The 20,924-nt window shown below is 43.9% G+C and overlaps 1 protein-coding gene across 2 annotated transcripts in view; it reads left to right on the top strand.

The window, feature by feature from the left end:
* Positions 1 to 20,924, top strand: part of LOC119180224 (protein Njmu-R1) — a 65,505-nt gene that overhangs the window by 18,578 nt on the left and 26,003 nt on the right. Inside the window, exons 5-8 of one of the 2 annotated variants that reach the window (XM_037431366.2) lie at positions 5,321 to 5,378; positions 6,828 to 6,947; positions 8,316 to 8,380; positions 14,672 to 14,805. In XM_037431366.2, coding sequence (XP_037287263.2) covers positions 5,321 to 5,378; positions 6,828 to 6,947; positions 8,316 to 8,380; positions 14,672 to 14,805 — 377 coding nt within the window. The remainder of the gene's footprint in view (positions 1 to 5,320; positions 5,379 to 6,827; positions 6,948 to 8,315; positions 8,381 to 14,671; positions 14,806 to 20,924) is intronic. The other variant, XM_037431368.2, reaches the window with a different exon arrangement.

The following is a 20,924-nucleotide window of genomic DNA, read 5'->3' as shown; positions in this document are numbered from 1 at the left end:
GAGGTGAACCATGAACGACAACAACACGCAAGTCGTACCTCGAATTTCGCGGTGCAGCTGTCTCCCCTGGTAGGACCCTTTGAACTAACCTTACTGACTGGCTACCTATAAAAGGCTTAAGGAGGATGGTTATCTCTGTATGTCTCTGTTCGTCGGAGTGCCGCGGACAATAAGCCGAGTGACTGAAATCCGTGTTTGAGTGCGTTCTCACATTTTCCGTGGTTCCGTTATGCCACCGTTTCCACAAACCACAGCCTGCTTGGAACCGCACACTCATCACTGGAACTGGCTACAGAGTTGATTTCCCCGTAGGACTCAACGTCTTTGTGCTGTGCAGTGTCGTGGGCGGTGTGCAGCTTTTTTTCTCTCGCCATGTTACGAATTGGACTTGCCTCTTTCTCCTTCCATGGGTTGGGAATGAGGGGGCATTTCACCTTCCCCTTTTGGGGGCAGAGGTGAAGATGGCAATTTTCATTAGACTGTCCTGGCCTCCATTTTTTTTTTCCTACAGGGAATCCTGAGAAGGCGAAGACAAAACGTGAGCGCTGAGACGCTCTCGACAAGCTCTCGCAAGCTCCGAGAAACTCACAGAAGCTTGAGGGCTTCCATGATGCTAACCCCATCATGTAGCAACACGCTACCTATAAATAATGTGAATAAAAGTTACTGTTAGCAGCTCCCAACTCCTCTTCTCGGCATCTCCCCGAGACTCTGGCTGGCTCTGGTTCTCATGGCAGACCCCCGAACACACATCAATAGCTTCGAATATGAATTGAATATCGAATAATGAAGAGGTGCATTTTTTTTCCACCAGTAACCTTTTACCTAATCATATATTTAGGTTGGAAGCAGAACAATTGTTATTTTGGGTTGGAAACAGAACAATTGTTATTATAGTCAGTTATTGCACAGAAAAATTTAAAAAATGTCGCCCTCTGTACTTCCCAGAAAGCATCTGACTAATAGTTGAGCTTGTGACTGTGATGTCTTGGGTTCATTCCACATGTTGAGCAAGCCCTTCGTATATTTTTTTTTATGTGGTAGGACTTTATTACAAAACAAAAAGGTTTTGTACCTGCCATGATGACTAGTGAGCATGAGGCCACTGGTTTGATTGTGTCAACAATTAACACCAGTGTACTTAAGTGCTTAATAAAGCATCTAAGATGGTCCCAATTTATACAGGTTCCCACACTTTGAGTTTTGGCTCGAAAGACCCCTATTTTATAGTTTGCTTTCTAATTTTCTTCCCTGTTCTTACCTGCCAAACTACCAAGAGAAACAGGAGTGCTTGGAGCATTTTTCAATTACACAGCAATACTTGTTATCTCGTTTGCACCTGTTGCCTTTTTCGAGGACCGCGCCCGCCATTTTCAAATCAAGAATGCTGTGTTACGCAGATAGCTGCACGTTCGGTCGTCACCGAGGTGTACTGTGCGCACAGCGATAATGCGAGGTAAGCCCGTGAGATAGATGATTACTGATTTGTGATAGACACCCCAAATACGCCTTTCTGTTGACAAAGCCACAACTCCCGGTGGCGAGGGCACTATTTTGCCGCCTCGCGACCCCTTTCGGCGCACTGGCTACAGACAGCAGTAAACTGACGTTGCCAAAAGAGCAAGATCGTAGCAACGATGTAATGAAGGGTTGATTGCAGGAGACGTTGCAGCGCGGTATGCATACGACAGATTTTCAAAGGCACTTTCGGGAATGCAGCAAAACTACGCAGTAATCTGTCTCTCACCTTACATGCATCACCGTTAGCAACAGAAAACTGTATGTGATGATGCCATTGTAATGTTACCGAAAGTGCATGTCCTTTTTTGTGTTTGCCATTGCGCGGAAAAACACTTCAGCTCATTCGCATGACCATATCCGCTATCATGAAATCATTCTGGAACTATGGAGAGGGCATACATGGTGAAGTAGCGGCACAGCTGACGGACGACTCGTCAGGCTTCGACATGTGCGCATACGTTTCTATGGTGATCCGTTGGCGAAAACTGGTGTGGCTATGCATGAAACGTGTTACTGTTGTACGTAAAGCTGAGCAGGCCCCTAACTAGTTGCATACAGTGCGTCGCCTACTAAGCTCACTCCATTAGTGCCGTGCCCTGTAACGTATACGTGTGTGTTTGCCCTTGCATAGAGATATTTTTGCTTTGTGCTTGCTCAGCACAGGAACGTGCTAAGGTGTGAAGACAATTTTGTTGAGCCAATGCGGCGGCGGCGAGTTGCCTTCGTTTCCACGAGTGATCCGCACTTGCAGTTTCGCACTCAAGGGTGTGGCAGCGGATGGCGTGGTCGGTACGCTTACGTGAACCGTAACAGCGCTAAACTGCTAAGCCACACGTACTGTCGTGCAGGCAGTACATGATTTTGATTGAGATAGCATTGGTAGCTTTGTAGATCATTGGTAGCTTTGTCGCGATGACTTGTCGCCACATTCGTTGGTAGCCGTCATCATGCTCCCATGAATTTCCACGCTGGCATCACTGCACTTGCGCCCAAGTCATAGAATCACTGCGTGATCTACTGAGACCATTATGGCAAATGCGCAAGTTTGTAAGTTCTTCAAAGTGACATATGCGAACGAATAGGCTTGTGTGAAGAGTGATTTTGGTCGAATAATTTCTAATCAAATTCGAATAGTATATATGACATATAAAGAAAAATGGGCATATTTATCATGACCTAACTTTCTTGCACAATATTAAAGAACAATGAAATGGAGCATCTATGAAAATGCCCCCTCCCCCTTTTTTTTATTTCGTTCAAAAGAAGTCAAGACAACTTTGAGTAGTAGCAGGATTTTACTTTCAGCAGGATGCGAGTCATAACCCTTAAAATACTTGACATTTTAAGATTATACTTGGAGCATATAAGCCGTCCTAACTAGCTTTTAAGCCTAATAAAATGAATTGATCTGAAAGTAATATTTTCACTTGAAGGGGCTGTGCCGCACTTTGTCAAGTAGCCATGGAATGAATTCATTAAAGAAGCTTATTTATTGCCTGATGAATTCACCGCCGCAAATATTTTTAGGATCCGTCCAGTACGCGCGGAGCTGTAAAGATTTGTCGCATGCTGGAGGTGCATTCTCTCTTCCCATCCCGACGAAAACACTGGAAGCTAAGCAGGGAGGGATGGCACGGGAAACGAAAATACGCCACACGTGCTTTCTGAGCTTTTAGAGTCATTTTTCGAGAGGAGAAATTTTTAGCTAACTTTGGGAGTTTATTCTGAATCGCACGCCGTGTGCTGCGCTATAATATTTGACTTGCGTGCGCTCGGTAGCCTCGAATGATATTTGACTTGCGTGTCCTCGATAGCCTCGACTGCCGATCGGCAGCGTTTTATGTTCTGACAATGCTGAAAAAGTGTTGCAGGTTCCCTTTAAATTTGAAGCAGGGCTTCCCAAATTCACTAAAACGAATTCCTTTTGGATAGGTGCTTTCACTGTTCTGCACCTATAAACTGCAGTGAAACTACTTTACAGGCAGTAGACTTGAACTAATGTGCATTTAACTTCACTTCTTTAATACCTTAAAGACCCCGGTTAGGAGGTATTACATAAGGGGTAGTTTAAAAAATGTGGGCTACAGAGAGGGATCTTCACAACGAACAATATGCAGTTATATTGTTCGCAAAGGATGATGGGCACGTGATGGCTGCAATGTCATGGAGAGGCCATTCCATTCCCCTTCTGTGCGAAGAAAGAATGATGCAATAAAGGCAGTGGTGTGAGCATGCGTGCGTGCGACTGATGGGTCGTCCGATGAGATGTGCACGATGGTTGTATGATGTAAGGAGCATGATTGAGGGAACTGTGAAAGAGCTTGTGGAACAGAGAGACTGGTGATGCGGCGGTGCACGCGAAGATTAGTCACATCAATTACTCATGTTAGGGATTATATACTTATATCAGTATGAAGAATGAATGAATCTGGTGGCACGATTTTGAACAGATTTTAGCCTGTTAATTAAGTATGCCTGGTGCAGGTTCCCAATGGGTGCTGCGTATTCTAGTTTGGGTGTTTAAAAAATACACCACCTACTTTCCCTCCTGTTTGTAACTGCTTTCTTGTTGTATGGCTCATTCATAGGTTTTCAGGAACAGGCATACACTTCTATTGTCCGCAACCCTTTCTGGTAGCCGGACGCGGTGACCGTCTGCTGGCTCCAAAGCTTTAAGCTCTTTCACTTGTTCGTGTCTGAAGTGGCCGCCCCTTTTGCAGCACACCGCTCCAACTTGAAGCTTTTTCTTTTTTTTTCTTTTTTTTCCCACTCTCTGAGAACATTTTTGAATCACTACCACTTGACTTGGAGTGAAGCGAGGACTGCACTCTTCTGCTTTACAGTATTTTGCTTTTCAGACAGCGATCATCAACAGGGACACGCGCCACCACCATGAGATGACCTCACCACTAACCCCTCTAAAACTAACACGCTTAGGATGACATGGCGCTTTTGAAAAAGATAGGTCCTCCTGTTGAAACGTCGGCCAGCTAGTCTGAGGCACTTCATATATTCATCTTATGTTGGGCAACTGAAGAACAGGAGGAGAATACAAAAGAATGAACGCTTTTTGTTACTTTCTCTGCTGATAAAGCCGGCCCTTTTTTCACCTACAGGCTAGGGGTCAGGGAGATACCAGCTTTATGCACTGTCCTTTCTTTTCTACTTATCTCGTTTTCTCCCTTCACGTAGCAGTTTGCTTTCGACTTGCTTCGAGTCTTGGTGTCAGTAGATTTTTTATCATTTTGCTTTTCTTTGTTCGCCTGAATGCCCCCATCAAGACTCTAGTGGTCGTTGCGCAGAATTGCCGTCGCTGTGAGAGTTTGTCTTAACAGAAGAAGCGTGTTACGCGGTTCGTATTAAGCAGATTTTTCTTCCATTGAGTCTATGGGAAACCAAAAAAACATTCCCGAGTTGTTCATCTTAAGCAAGAATTTGTTTTAACAGAATTCATCTTAAAGGGAGTTCACTGTAATTCAAGTTTCGCGTTGTCTTGTTAAATTTTCTGTGACTCTGTAGTTAAACATGAAATTTTCAATAGCTTGGCCGTCATTATATAAAATGCATAAATAATAACAATCTAGTGAAACTTTGTGCACAGCAAGTTCACCACCAGCAAGCCCATCCCTACAATCTTTGATTAATAAAAACTACAGACACTATTAAAGCCAAATCCAGGCCTCTTCAGCATGTCTGAAAAAGCATGCATGTGATGAATTATATTCAGCCGCATAATCCCTTTTAACCCGTCACCGAGGTGTTATTTTTCAGTATTGTTTCCTTAATGTTGTTTAACTAGGTACTGCACAGACCTCGAACGCTTCGGAAAATCGCTGCTACCACTGCTAACCGATTCGGTATGTATTACAGAAACTTGTAGAAAAGCCCGTTATTACTGCTAACTAACAGCTATCTTCATGGCTATTAAGCAAATGGAGGACAAGGGAACACTTCAACGTGAGAAGTTGTGACAAGCCAAGTGTCTTGTCAGGTAGACAGCCTAATGCAAACTGATAAACTTGCATTGTAGCAGTGTGCGAAATGCATGCCTCAGCAATGGTTGTCTCTCAGTAACAGCCATTGAAGGCGAAGCTATTTCACGCTGCACATGCTGGAAGTCATTATGCTGCTGAAAATTAAACAAAGTAAATAATAGCCTGAGTATAACTCGCAATGTTTGCGTAGAATCGATTGCATCATTGATTACTGTGCTGCCCCATGATGGAAATCGGTGCCGAGATTTTTGTGCACTTGTAGTCATTTTTAGTCGTTTCTTAACTTATTAATTGGGAAAGAAAGTACAACCCGCTTTTTGGAAAGTGAACCGCTTTTTGAATGTGATTGTTCTTCGAAACAACTGACAAAACCAGTCGCTCCTCCGAAAGTGACCATCTGAAAATGCCCTTTTTACTTCTAGGCACTTTGACGTCTGGACTAACTTTGACAAACAACTGATGCAAATATTTGATTGGAACAACATACAATCACTTTCCAAACTGAATTGCAGGTGTACCTGCTTGCAGGTTTGCATCAGTGGTTAAACACTTGTTGGCCCTGAGAAATACAGTAAAGCCATGATGTAGGAAATTATCAGTTAGGTTTGCCTTTAATTTACAGTCATAGCATATATTCATTCATAGCAGATGTATATTATTAGATGTGTACGATATTATTTATATAAACATATTCATTATATATGCCCTAAAGATGATATGTTTTGCCCCACCGTGATGGTCTAGTGGCCAAGGTACTCGGCTGCTGACCCGCAGGTACCGGGATTGAATTTCGGCTGTGGTGGCTGCATTTTCGATGGAGGCGATAATGCTGTAGGTCCGTGTGCTCAGATTTGGGTGCACATTAAGAACCCAAGGTGGTCAAAATTTCCAGAGCCTTCCACTACGATGTCTTTCATAACCATATGGTGGTTTTGGGACGTTAAACTCTACATATATATCAAAGATTATATGTTTATAGTGAACTTTAGTATCAAAAAAAAATTTTTCATCTCAGATGTGACTTCATAACAGTGAGGCTTGACCATACTGATCATCTCTCTTGAGTGAGCCTTGTTTCTGCTATGCTACATACCTGGTACCTCCAGGTTGTGTATGGTGCACATGTTACTGCTGTAACGCAACCCTCATAACAGAAGCCTGGCAAGTGCAGAGCTTTCAAGAAAAGAGATTCAAGCTGTAGAAATGATGCTTTAAGTGATGTAAATTGCATTCAAGGTTCATATCTTCAATATGTGACCACAATGCAACTTCGCATTCAGGGTTGTTCAAGTCAGAAATGTGTTCATGCAGGAAATCGACTTCAAGTCAGCATTGACCAGCTCGCTGGAGGAGTGGCACTATATCGCCGTCTTGTACATGAGTCGCTGCGTGGAGTCCTTTGCTGAGAACATTGCGGTTCTCCTGCAAGCGGTAGTAACACTGTCAAGTTTAGCCTTATGGGGATCCTGAAACGCTTTTCAAAGTTATATAATGACCTGTGCATTCGTTTATTGTCTCACTAATCAATTACTGCAGTAATTTCCCTAATTTATCAAGAATGAGCGGTGTTGCAGGGATTTGTCGTACGTTCTAAGCACTTTCGCTCTTTTCTAGCCCTGAACGTTTACTGTATTTACTCGCATAATTTGTGCACTTTTTTTTACGATTTTTCTCGGGGGTGTGCAAATTACGCGGAGATTTATTGAGCGCATACAATATATTGTGTCGCAGTCCTAACGGGCGCAGTGATTAGCACATACTTTAACCAATCAGATTCGGTCACACACAGTCTAGCAGCTTTAATCGAGTAGTCTGATTAGGAATCATCGTCGCGGCCGGTGCCACCGCCCTTCCAAAGCGCATCGTTCTCGGTTCCGTTGAGCGTGTTCTAACGCCCCATTTTCTTGAAGCTTTTTCAACAATGCTAGGAGAAACTAGGTTCCACGACCCAGGGATACCAGAAAAACTAAGCATTCACACACAATTGAAAAGGCTTCCTACAATGGCAGGAAACTTGCATTAGCAAGCGCGCACTCTTCTGTTTTCTTGCATACCGATCGCACCGGTTAGTCATCTCAAAGTACGTCCTCTTGAAGTGCTTTGCGTCAACATGCTTCCCGTTTTCTTCAAGGAAATTCACAGCAGCGAGCTTCAATTTCGCCCTATATATAATTATCGTAACACATCACATGGAAACCATCAAAATGCGTCCGGCGGATGGCAAAACCTAAACTTCTGAAATCGACCAAGCGTACGTTGCAGCGCGGATGAAGAGAATGAGTGCAGCAGCTGGCGCGACAGTCCCTCGCATGCCTCGGATGCAGAAAGTCGACCATGCCTCGCGTGCATTCTCGCCATTATCGCAGTGTAATAGGGGGAGGCAAACTCACGAGGAGTCTCGGTGACCCTTCAACAGGTTTGTGTTCGGGTGTGGTTTTCTAAGGACCCTAGTTTGGGAGAAGTTCTCGGATGAAGGGACTTCGCACTCACAGCCTGTTGGACTGTGCTCGTCTGCTCGGTGAAGCGCGCACCCGGCCGAAGCATCGAAAAGTCCAAATGTGCGCGTGCTGGCTCGGGCGGGACAGGGAGCGCAAAATATGTGAGTGAATATTTTTTCTCAGCAGAGCTGGCAAAGTATTAGGGGTGCACAAATTTTGCGAGGGCACAATGCGTAAATATGGTACTTTTGCTAAGCTTCTTTACTCAAAATATTTATGTTGATAGATTTTACATTGTTTTTTATTGTAAGATGAAGACAAATGCGAGATATCGCAATTCTGACTTTTTCTGTTTTTGCAGGCCTTAAACGAGGCTTCAGTCAAAGTGACAACGGAGAACTCGCGGGACAAAAGTGACGTCGACAAGTGAGAAACTTTCTTGCCTTTATGCCTAAACCTTAACGGTGTGACACGTTCAGCTGAGGGGATTTTTGAGTAGTGTTAAAGTTTTTAAAGACTTATGTGTATGTGTAGATGCGGCACCAGTTTCAATGTTTCAATATATGCAGTTTGTATAAATTTTGGAATACAGGTTGCATGCTGCGCAAAGCAGTAATGCAGTTCTTTTACCGACAAACTTGATGCTTTTAGATAGCATGTGAGGGTTTACTTCAGCTGCCAGCACGTAAAAAGAGCTCGTGCTATGTGACGTCACCTGGCAAGAAAGAGTCTTCGACACTTGCAGTCATAATTCTGAAAAGACACAAAAATCTTGTCCTAGTCTCGCTATACTCACTTCTGTGTACGGTCTATGCACTTAAAGAACATGTCCTTGTGTGCTGGGTGCCAGGGCACTGTGAGGTACAAGGAAACATAATGGCGGACCAGCTAGCTGTATCCTCCAATGAAACCACTTTCAATACAGTAATAGCTATGCTTATGCTTGAGTTAAAGCAATTTCTCAGGCAAACGCTCGGAGCTTATTCGCAGAGCACATGAAATAGACAAACACAAAACAAACTGTACTTTATCAAGCTGCACCTTGGCAACTGGCTGCCAATTGAAATCACACTGGACAGAGGTTACACTTACAAGACTTAAAATTGGACACGCCTATAGTACGCACTCATACCTTCTGGCCGGTGGGGACCCAGCCATGTGTGAGAAATGTGATGAACCAGTCTCGTTTTCTACATTCTCATCCACTGTAATGGATTAGGCCCCACGAGAAAAAAGCACTTCCCATTTCTGGGCCAAGAAAGAACACCGCTTCACCCATAGATGCTCATTGGCAAAGAACCGCTGTCTAACCACCAGTCATTGTTTGCTTTTTTAGAAGAAGTTGACAGCTTTCACGTCATATACCCTGGCTATCCGTAGCGCAACCTCTGAAAAGAGGTTGTGCTACGAATACAGAAAGAAACTTTACAAAAAGTAGCTGCCTTCTTGCTTTTAGGCCGGAGGCATTTGTGCTGTTCAAACCCTCACTTGTACATATCACGACCACTTGTAGTTCATTACACATATATAGATGGCATCCCCGGTCACTGCCATAAGTCTATACACAAATTTTACGCTTGTTTATAAAACGTGACTTTAGGCCTCTTTGCAGCCATAGCACACCCTGTGATCGGAAACATTGGTGATCGCCACCACCATATAAGAGACATGGCACTCTTTGGCCACTCATGGCCCTTGCGCCATCAAACCCTACTAATCATCAAAATCATCAACACTTACAGTCATGGCTTCGAGTGGCCCTAACTAATACCCCTGTCATGTGGTAAACCTAATGCCATTTACAACGAATGATATTAAGTGGACATAATGTCATTTTACCCGCGTGCTGTCACACGATAAAAACAAGTGTCCTTTTGAAATGATGACCCAGAGCCATGGCTTTTGGGAGAATAAAAATAGACTTGCACGGCAACATGCGTGTATCTACAAAATAATTTTTGTGGTTAAAAAGGTGCTCCTAAAATATAAACACAGCTGTTTTACACAACTTGCCACTGCTGCTCGACACACTCGAAAACCAACATGACCGACGACATGCTTGACCAGGCGTGAGCACAGTCAGCCGAAGCGGGGTGCACGACTGACTTCCCGAATGCATAAATGAGACGGCGGTAGCTATAGTGTCTAGTCACCAGTTCGGTCACCACAACATGTGCAATCAAATGATCAACATTTGCGATACAGGCTACAGCAACAACAACGGAGCAAAAATCAAACATGGTCGGCATCCAGCCACTATAGTTAAGAGTAGCTTTTTTTTTTTAGAAACTTTCTCACATGCTATTCACCAAACCAGTAATAAGCTGATCTAGTAAAGAACAAGATATTTACAAATGATAAAAGTTACGTGTACCTGTGTTAACAGTCATCCCTCTAAATGTCACTGGCGTGGAGACTACCCATTTGGTCCAAGATCGAATGTGAATGTTTTTAGGGAACTCATTCGACAGAAAATGTCATTTTCATCAAACCACATAAGTTTCCCTGTGTGACAGCAAACATAATGTGCATTTAAACCTGGGAGTGTTATACCTCTGTCACATGGCATTATGTTTGCTGTGTGACAGGAATATAACACTCCCAGGTTTAAATGCACATATTTACATAGACGTGCTCAAGGGTGAGGAGGAGTGCAAGTCATCGTCACAAATTGACATTACAGGGAGGGGTTTAAGTTAACAAAAAAAGCAACTGTGAAGACAGCCAGCAAATAGCGACTTTTGCTGATTTTTTAAAGAACATTGTGCACATTTCTTGAAACACCCTGTAACCTGATGCAGTGGAGGATAACCGCAGCTGTAGAAAACAGAACTGTGTACACCACTTGTATTCGCTATTTGTATCGACTACGGGCTAAGAAAGAGCTCTGGAAACTCCTGCATAACAAATTTGACTTCACTTAGCTAGCGATAAGAGGGAATGTACAGGAATTCAGAGTTTTGGTTCATAATAGATCCATGGCTCTAAACGAGGTAACTGGCATTAGCATTGACACAATGAACCATAATCTTACTAATAGTATCTTCAAAGAGTGTGCAATGGAAGTTGGAGGAACAGTCACCAGACAGGACCCTGGCAAACTATCCCAGGAGACAAAAAAAATCTCATTAAGAGACGACAAACCATAAAAGCCTCAAATGTAATCGACAAAATAGAACTAGTGGAGCTTTCGAAGCTAATCAATAGGCGCAAGGTTGCAAACATCAGAAGGTATAACATGGAGAGAATAGAGCAGGCTATAAAAAGTGGCAGAAGCATAAAAGATGTGAACGCAAATTTGTGCATAGGCAAAAATCGAATTTATGCATTAAAGTATGAGGAAGGCAATGTCGTATGGATAGGATAGTAGAGGTGCCAGAGGAGTTCTGCAGAGAGCTGTAGAGGAGCCGAAACAACCAGGATCATATCGTAAGAAGCAATAATACCCCAGAGGAATTCAACATCCTACCAGTAATCACAAGGGAAGTAAGGAAAGCCCTAGAATAAATGCTAAAACGTAAAGCCGCTGTAGAGGATAAGGTAACAACGGGCCTCTTTAAATATGACGGAGAAATTGTGTTAGAAAAACTGGCCATTTTATATATGAAGGGCCTTTTAATGGGAAGGATACCAGAATCTTCGAAGAACGCCAACATCATCTTAACTCATATGAAAGAAGACGTCAAGGACTTGAAAAATTACAGGCCGATAAGCTTACTGTTCAATATCTATAAACTATTTACAAGAATAATAGTTCATAGAATTAGGGTGACATTAGAGTTCAATTACCCAAAGGACCAAGCAGGATTTCATACAGGCTGCTCCACAATCGACCATATTCATACTATCAATCAGGTAATAGAGAAATGCACAGAATACAACGAACCCCTATACATAGCCTTTATAGATTATGAGAAGGCATTTGACTCAGTCAGGACATCAGCAGTAATGCAGGCACTACAGTATCAGAGCAGTGAAGAACCCTAGAAAAATATACTGGAAGAAATCGACAGTAGATCCACAGCCACCATAGTTCTTCATAAATAAAGCGACAGAATCCCAATAAAGAAGGTTGTAAGGCAGGGAGACGTGACCTCTCTGATGCTATTCACCGCGTGTTTACAGGAGGTTTTCACGACCCTATATTGGGAAGAGTTAGGTATAAGAGTTGATAGAGAGTATCTTAGAAACTTGCGATTCGCTGATGACATTGCCTTGATGAGTAACTCAGGGGATGAATTACAGTTCATGATTACTGAATGGGACATGGAAAGGAGAAGAGTAGGCTTGAAAATTAGTACGCATAAAAAAGTAAAGTAATGTGCAACTGTCTCTACAGAAAAGAGTGCTTTGTGATAGCTCGAGAGAGGCTGGATAGACACACAGAACCCCAGGTGGTCTAAATTTCCGGAGCCCTCCACTACGGCGTCTCTCATAATCATATAGTGGTTTTGGGACGTTAAACCCCACATATCAATCAATCAATCAATCAGCTGGATAGACACTGGAACCGCGGAGCCGAACTATGAGAGTGAAACAACTAGAAGAATAAGGATGGGGTGGATCACATTCAGCAAGCATTCTCTAATCATGAATGGTAATCTGCCACTAACCCTCAAGAGGCAGGTATATAACAGCTGCATCTTGCCAATACTTACCTAGGGAGCAGGAAACTGGAGGCTTACAAAGAGGGTTCAGCTTAAGTGGAGGACGACGCAGTGAGCGATGGAAAGGAAAATGATAGGTATAACCAGAAGAGATAAGAAGAGAGCGGAGTAGGCCAGGGAACAAAGAGGACTCAAGAATATCATAGTTGAAATCAAGAAGAAGAAATGGACATGGGCAGAGCATGCAGCATGTAGGCAGAAGAACCGCTGGTCAATAAGGGTAACTCAGTGGATTCTCAGAGAAGGCAAAGGCACGGAGGGGAGACAGAAAGCTAGGTGGGCTTGATGAGATTAAAGGGTTCGCAGGTATAACGTGGCAGCAGAAAGCACAAGACCGGGTTGACTGGTGGATCATGGGAGGGGCCTTTGCCCTGCAGTAGGCGTAGTCAGGCTGATGATGATAAACTTCATATGGCAGTGTACTGCAGCATATGATCACTGAACTGAAGGAACTACCATATTTGGTGAATCATGCCATCTGCCACTTCGTTTGACCCATGTTAAAAACATAATATTGCTTTGCTCAGTGTGGATATAACCAAAACGAATTCGCATTATATTTCTGGGCTGAGATTTCATTCGATATATGCAAGAACAGAGCAAGAATGACTTGAGGGTAGTTAGATATTTGTTATGAAGCGATTAGGAATAATTACTATTACACTCATAAATTAACATACTACGACATTTTTTTGTTGCAGTAAATGGAGTGCATCGAAATAACATTGTATCGATTCGATGCATTTACAGGCAGTTCTTCCTAGTTAGCGTCTGGAAGGGTCAACTGATAGAGCATGCGCTGATGTGTTATTTGAGATTTTCAGGTTCGGGTCCTGCCAGTGGCAAGTTGTCTTTTCACCCACATTAATTTCTTTATGTCATAATTACTGTGCTCCAATTCAAGGACTACAAATGACGTTCCCTGTATTTTTCTTGGCAATTATTTATTTGATAAATGTTGGTGCCTTTATGTCAGCACTCCTCCTCGCTTAGCACATGCAAAAATTAGGGGACCCTAAAGCTTCGCCTTTAGGAGTTGAACATGATAGCGACATCCTGTTCGTAGTGTGTACTTCAAACACTTAGTAGTGCATGAAACCTGTTCGAATTTGCTGTGCACTCACTACTTGGCATTAAGAAAATAGGAGCAGTAGCATGTGTGCCCTTCATAGTGGGGTACCGGCTTTCAGCTACGGAGCCATTATGATAATCACATAGGTAATCTGACACCCGTCGGCAATGAATGCTTGACCACACATTATTACTGCAAGAATTCATGCTGCATTGTGAAGCATGTATACAGAACACATGTGTTTGTGAAGCATGAAAGCTACTTTCACTGCATTTCCAAGCAGAGGAAGTTCTTTGCATTATTCTCACTAGCAGAGGCGTGGCCGTGTAGCAGAACATTCGCTTGCCATGCAAACCACACAGGTGCGCTCCCCACTCGGACCTCAACGACCCTGTTTCGGTCCCCACCTATGTTCCAGGGTTTTTTTATCACTTATTTATTTCATTTGCATCTTTTTCGGTTTTCCGGTCACGCATAAATAAGATGATGATTTTTCGGTCACAACCAATGACTCCGAGACCAGAACCGACACCGGAATTTTTTCAAAACAAGCTCTTTAACGATATCGGGTTAATATGCAATTGGGAGAAAATACTACCTAATAGGGGCACAAAATGTTATACAGTACTACACAAGATGTGCAAATGTAGTACAATTGAACAGGACACAAGTCACAAGTAGTCAAGCACAAAGTAAAACAGGTTCGTTTATTCACACTCAGTCAAATGTTTCCAGTGGTTTGTCACACAGAGGCAAAGCATATAAACTACAAATAGTTACACATAAGATATGGCACTTGATCACGACATTATGCAATTGTGAACATATACCAATACTAATGTAATGTGTCTGCTTTCAATATGAAATGTACATAAATCTTCCTGTAAACTGTTAGGTTTCAGTTGAGTATATGAGGCCGTCTAAGAGGTGACGTTTTGTGTTTCCTGTTGCATTTTTAAGTGCTTTCTTTTTTTACAGGTTTATGGAAGCATGCAACCTTCACGGGCTAGAAGGCCATAAACGAGACCACGAGGAAACTGACAACGAATGTCATCCCCAAGCTGCCATCGAAATCATCTCTGAAGATGACCGCCTCCTCACTCGAAATGGAGGTTGGCTCATAATTTTCAATGCATTGCTGTTTTGAAGTGCAAGAGTTTTTCTTTTTTTTCTTTTTACGTATCTGAATGGCATCTATGAAAGAAGAAAATGACTGAAATGTCGTTGAAGTTGAATCCCAATTGAATGGGATTGACAACTGCCCAGATCATGAAATGAGATGATTCCACGGATGGAAAGATTGTTGCCCATAGTGACTCAAACCAACCCTATTTTTCTTGTAAGAAGTGGAGTTATATTTTTATTTCTTCATTGAAGATAGTGAAAATAGCTTGTGGAGCCACCTGGTGGCACAAACTTCCATTATCCAAGCTGCCCTGTCACGTGACTGTAAACTGGTGTACGTGGCCAACGATTTTCCTGTTAGTATTGAAATGTTTTCCCCGCAGGGGCGCCTGCGCAAGTAGGCGTTTGGTGTGTAGCGACACCATGGACCCGAGCTAACGGGGGAGTTTTGACTCCCTCCCACGCCTAGCCGTGCGTGGCTTTGCCGTGTCCGGGGAAAAGGGGATCCTGGGGGTTAAGCTGACGCTGGGTGATTGGACCTTTAAAGCCCCCCGGCTGAGGCAACACACCCCTTTGGCCCCGGCTTCACGTAGACGGCACCCCTGGGCTGACCCACCCAGGGGAAATCGGCAGTGGCCTCTTCCTGTCTCCTTCTCTCTCTCCATCTTCATCTTTTCTACTACTTTTGATCTTTCCTGTCCTCTCCTCACTTCTTTTTACTTCCACAATTCTCGGTGGCAAGGGTTAACCTGGTGTAGATATCCAACCTTGGATAGATATATTAGGTTATAGTGGCCATGTACGGCTGGTGCTTCCGTCTCCTCCGCGTCTAGCAGCATCCCCTTTTTGGGCTCGGTGGTGGGTGGCTGGCATGGCCGCCGAATAAGCTACCAAATTCATGGGAACTCCTAGCCCTCTCACAACCAATCGCCCCTCCAAGAGGTGGCGCGCCGATGCAATTTTCGAATTTCTTCCAAACAAGAAAGATAACTTCTCGAAATACCACATCATCCACTGTGAAAGTACAGAAAAGAAAGCTGGAAGCATTTGACCTTTCCATGTGTCCAGATGTCTTATAGAAACGAAGTTCAGTAAGGTTGAGAGCTGGGCTAGTTGGTGAGACATCATTTAACCATATGGTTTAGTAGCGCAAATTCACGGAGACGAAGAGGACAAGAAGCGAGTGTCATGTTTTCTTGTCCTCTTCGTCCCCGTGAATTTGCGCTACTACACCATATGGTTAAATGATGTCTTATAGAAACACTAGGCGCAGGCTATAAAGCCACAAAGACCGCATTGGTGACCTGCTACTCGAAATAAAAGACCACGCACAGTACCAGAGACTGCATAAACTTACATCATTTGGGAATCAGCCTATCACAATCACACCGCATCGAACCATGAACACCGTGAAGGGTGTTGTATCAGATGGAGACCTGATGGACCTCTCTGATGATGAACTTCTAACAGGCTGGAAAGAAGAAAATGTCATTCAGGTGCAGCGTATCAAAATACGAAGAGAAAATAAAGAAACCCCAACGAAACACATCATACTCACTTTCGCACCTAGCACTCTCCCCACTGAAATAGCAACAGGATATCTTAAACTGCCAGTCAGACCATGCATACCCAACCCGCGGCGCTGCTTTAAGTGTCAGAGGTTCGGGCACGGCTCCCAGAGCTGCCGAGCACAGCTTACCTGCGCGAAATGCGGCACCAAAGGTCATATTGCTGACGATGACTGTCAGCTACAAGTCCACTGCGCAAACTGTGAGGGTGACCATCCTGCATATTCCAGGTCATGCGTGGCCTGGAAAAGGGAAACAGAAATTATAATTACAAAGTTTAAATTGAACATAAGCTTTCGTGAAGCGCGGCAGGGCATTTCCCCATCGTATGCCGAAGTGGTGCGAACACATCGTATGCCGAAGTGGTGCGAGGGGGGTCAGCACCACTTCGGTTTTTGGCAATGCCTTGGACCACGCCCAGCGTGCCGAGGCAAACGCCACAAGCCCCCATGGGGGGAGCAGCCGCGGCTGCCCCACCCTCCTTGAATACAGCCCCACCGAAGGCCCCTGTGAACCCTGGCAACAGCCAGGGCACCACACAAACTAAAGAGGTCCCCTCGACCTCGAGCCCGGTGGGGTCGAAGGCTCCGTCTGTCACGACGAAGCCTACAACGAAAACAACATTGTCTGTCGTCTCTCCTGAGGCAATAGACTCATGAATTTCACCGGCGCAGACTGCGCCAAAGGAGCGGCGGGGTTCCCTCAACCACTCTAAAAAAGACAAAACGGTAATTACAGGGCCTTCTAAAGGCTCTGTAAGATAAGCCACTTTTCTCTTTGGACACCAGCCACAATCATTTCGTACACACAGCGCTTCTTTACTCCCATAATGGAGACACAAATTATACATTGGAATGTCAGAGGACTACTTCGAAACCTCGACGATGTCCAAGAACTTCTACAGAAACATTCTCCAAAAGTGCTGTGTGTACAGGAAACACACCTAAAATCCAAGAATACAAATTTTTTGCGTCAATATGTTGTCTTCCGAAAGGACAGAGCTGTGGCATCATCTGGTGGTGTAGACATTATTGTTAATCGAGGAGTAGCATGTAGTCATGTACAACTTCAACATCCCTAGAGGCAGTGGCTGTTTGAGCAGTTCTATTGAATAAGCTCGTCACCATCTGCTCTCTATACATACCGCCGCAACACCGCCTGGAAAAACATGATTTCCAGTCTTTAATCGATGAGTTACCAGAACCTTATCTGGTTCTAGGGGACCTGAATGCGCACAGCGGTTTATGGGGTGACTGTCGATGTGATGCACAAGGTCGTCTCATCGAACAGTTTCTCTTTTCATCAGGTGCTTGTCTGTTGAATAAGAAAGAGGCAACATATTATAACCTTGCAAACAAAACTTACTCCTCCATAGACCTCAGTATTGCATCTCCTTCACTTCTACCCCTACTCCAATGGAAAATTATAAATGATCCCTATGGAAGTGACCATTTTCCTGTCATTCTGAGTACACCAACATCATACCAATGTCCTTCACAAGTTCCCAAATGGCTGACATACAAAGCCGACTGGGAACAGTTTTATAACACTACTCATTTAAGTTGGACAGACATATGTGGGTTAAGCATAGATGAAGCTGTGGAGTACTTCACAGCTTTCCTTATTAACGCAGCAGCCAAGTGCATCCCGCAAACATCTGGACTGCCTGGCAAGCGACGCATCCCATGGTCGAACACCGAGTGTCGTAATGCGCGAAAGGAGCAGAACAAGGCATGGAGGTTATTTTGGAATTCATCGACAGCTGAAAATCCTGACAGCTTTTAGAAAATAAAATCTCAAGGCAGGAGAACATGCAGGCAGGCCAGAAGAGAAAGCTGGCACAAGTTCTTATCAGGGATCAATTCATATACACAAGAGGCTAAAGTCTGGAACATGGTTCGTAGGGTAGCAGGAAGACAAGTACACTCACTCCCACTCGTAAACACACAGGATGACAGCCTGGAAGATCAGGTGAACTTCCTCGGTGCACACTACGAGCAGGTGTCTAGCTCATCACACTATACTCAAGCTTTTCAAAGATATAAAACAAGGATAGAAAAGCAGAAACTAGAACACAAGTGTACAAACTACGAGGCATACAACCAGCCTTTCAACTTAGCTGAGCTACAAACGTCACTAAACTCCTGCAGTAATTCTGCCCCAGGCTACGATCGTGTCGTGTATGAATTGTTGAAAAACCTGCCGCTCGAAACGCGAAAAACATTACTCTTCCTATACAAGCTATCTGGTTTTCTGGCGTCATCCCTGCTTCCTGGAAAGAGGCTATAATTATTCCGACTTTAAAAGAGGGCAAGGACCCTTCCTCAATTTCAAGTTATAGGCCCATTGCACTTACAAGCTGCCTTTGTAAACTTTTTGAAAAGATCATAAACCGCCGACTTTTACATCTCCTTGAAACACACAGTCTGTTCGACCGATTCCAGTGTGGATTTCGAGAGGGTAGATCCACCACCGACCATCTGGTGCGTATCGAGGCACAGATCCGAGACGCTTTTGCCCACAAACAATACTTCCTCTCTGTGTTCCTCGATATTGAGAAGGCTTACGACACAACATGGCGTTTTGGCATATTAAGAGACTTGTCTCACCTGGGTGTGCGCGGTAGAATGTTTTTCATAATCGAGAGTTACTTGTCCAACATTCCGTGTCCGTGTAGGCAGTGTTCTCTCCCAAACATTTGTCCAGGAGACGGGAGTACCGCAAGGAGGTGTATTTAGTTGTACACTTTTTATTATCAAAATGAATTCCTTGCACCTGTCCATCCCCCGCAATATGTTCTATTGTACATATGTCGACGACGTTCAGCTTGGCTTCAAGTCATGCAACTTGGCATTATGTGAGCGGCAGGTTCAGCTGGGTTTAAACAAGGTCTCTAAATGGGCAGATTAAAACGGATTTCAACTTAATCCACAAAAAAGCACGTGTTTCTTGTTTTCTTGAAAGAGAGGCATGCACTCGGAACCTGACATTCGACTGAACGGGCAACGTCTGTCTGTCAAAGCCGAGCATAAATTCTTAGGCTTAACCTTGGACAACAAGTTGACCTTCGTACCACACGTGAAGTATTTAAAAACAAAGTGTTTAAAAGCCATGAATGTTATAAAAGTGTTGTCACGTACTACGTGGGGTAATGATAGGCAATTTCTCATGAACATGTATAGAAGCCTCATTCGCACCCGCTTAGATTATGGGGCTGTTGTTTATCAGTCTGCGACTCAAAGTGCTTTGAAGATGCTGAATCCCGTGCACCATTTGGGCATCCGCCTTTCTACGGGTGCTTTTCGCACCAACCCTGTAGAAAGCCTTTACGTTGAGTTAAATGAATGGTCGCTTCATCTACAAAGAACTTACATGTCCTTTGTATATTTTCTTAAGGTGAAAGCAGACAAGAAGCACCCCTCATACTCTACTATTAATGATTTGTCGAGCTCCATTCTGTTTCAAAACAGGCCTTCGATGAGGCAGCCCTTCTCAGTTCGCCTGAAGTATCTAGCTGAAGAAACTGGAGTATCACTTGAACACAGTTTAATGGCTCCTGTAGCATACCCACCACCGTGGCAGTGGCAGACTATAGACTGCGATGTGTCTTTCCTAGAAGTTACAAAACATGAGCCGATTGCCCATATCCGAACATACTTCTTGGAAGTTCAACACAAATACACACGTCCTGAGTTCTTCACAGATGCTTCTAAGTCTAACTCCTCTGTGTCCTACGCTGCTGTCGGCCCATCCTTTTCGGATGCTGGCCCTCTACATCCAGGCACAAGTATCTTCACAGCGGAAGCTTACGCGATACTTGTGGCTGCTAAACACATCAAACAACTACAAATACAAAAATCAGTAATTTATACGGACTCCCTCAGTGTGGTAACGGCTCTGCACAATCTTAAAAAACAAAAAAACCCTGTCCTCATCTCACTTTACTCCACTTTATGCACACACTACACACTCAAACAACATATTGTAGTGTGCTGGGTGCCAGGGCACCGTGAGATCCAAGGCAACATGATGGCGGATCAGCTTGCTGCATCCGTCCACGAAAGCACTGCCACTACACCCATATCAATCCCAGCCCTTGATCTTAAGCCGTTTCTCAAACGAAAGCTCAGGGACTACTGGCAGAGCAAGTGGGGTAGACACACACAAAACAAACTACACGTTATTAAGCCACACCTTGGCCATTGGCCGCCAGTATTAAAATCATCTCACACAGAGGTAACACTAACAAGGCTCAGGATAGGACACACATACACGACACACTCACATCTTTTGTCTGGTGGCGACCCACCATTGTGTGACAGATGTGGTGAAGCACTAACAGTTCTTCACATTTTAATCCAGTGCAAACAACTAGACACTCTAAGAAAACAACACTTTTCATTACCCTACCAACAACATATACCTTTACACCCTGCAATGTTCGTCGGTAGGGAACCACTGTTCACTCATAAATCGGTGCTAGCTTTTTCAAGAGATGTTCGCTTTTATCATGTCATATACCCAGGCAATGCATAGCA

This window comes from Rhipicephalus microplus, chromosome 7, assembly GCF_043290135.1.
Source record: "Rhipicephalus microplus isolate Deutch F79 chromosome 7, USDA_Rmic, whole genome shotgun sequence".
NCBI lineage: Eukaryota > Metazoa > Arthropoda > Arachnida > Ixodida > Ixodidae > Rhipicephalus > Rhipicephalus microplus.
The sequence above is the reverse complement of the archived record's forward strand: the minus strand, read 5'-3'. Positions and strand labels throughout refer to the sequence as shown.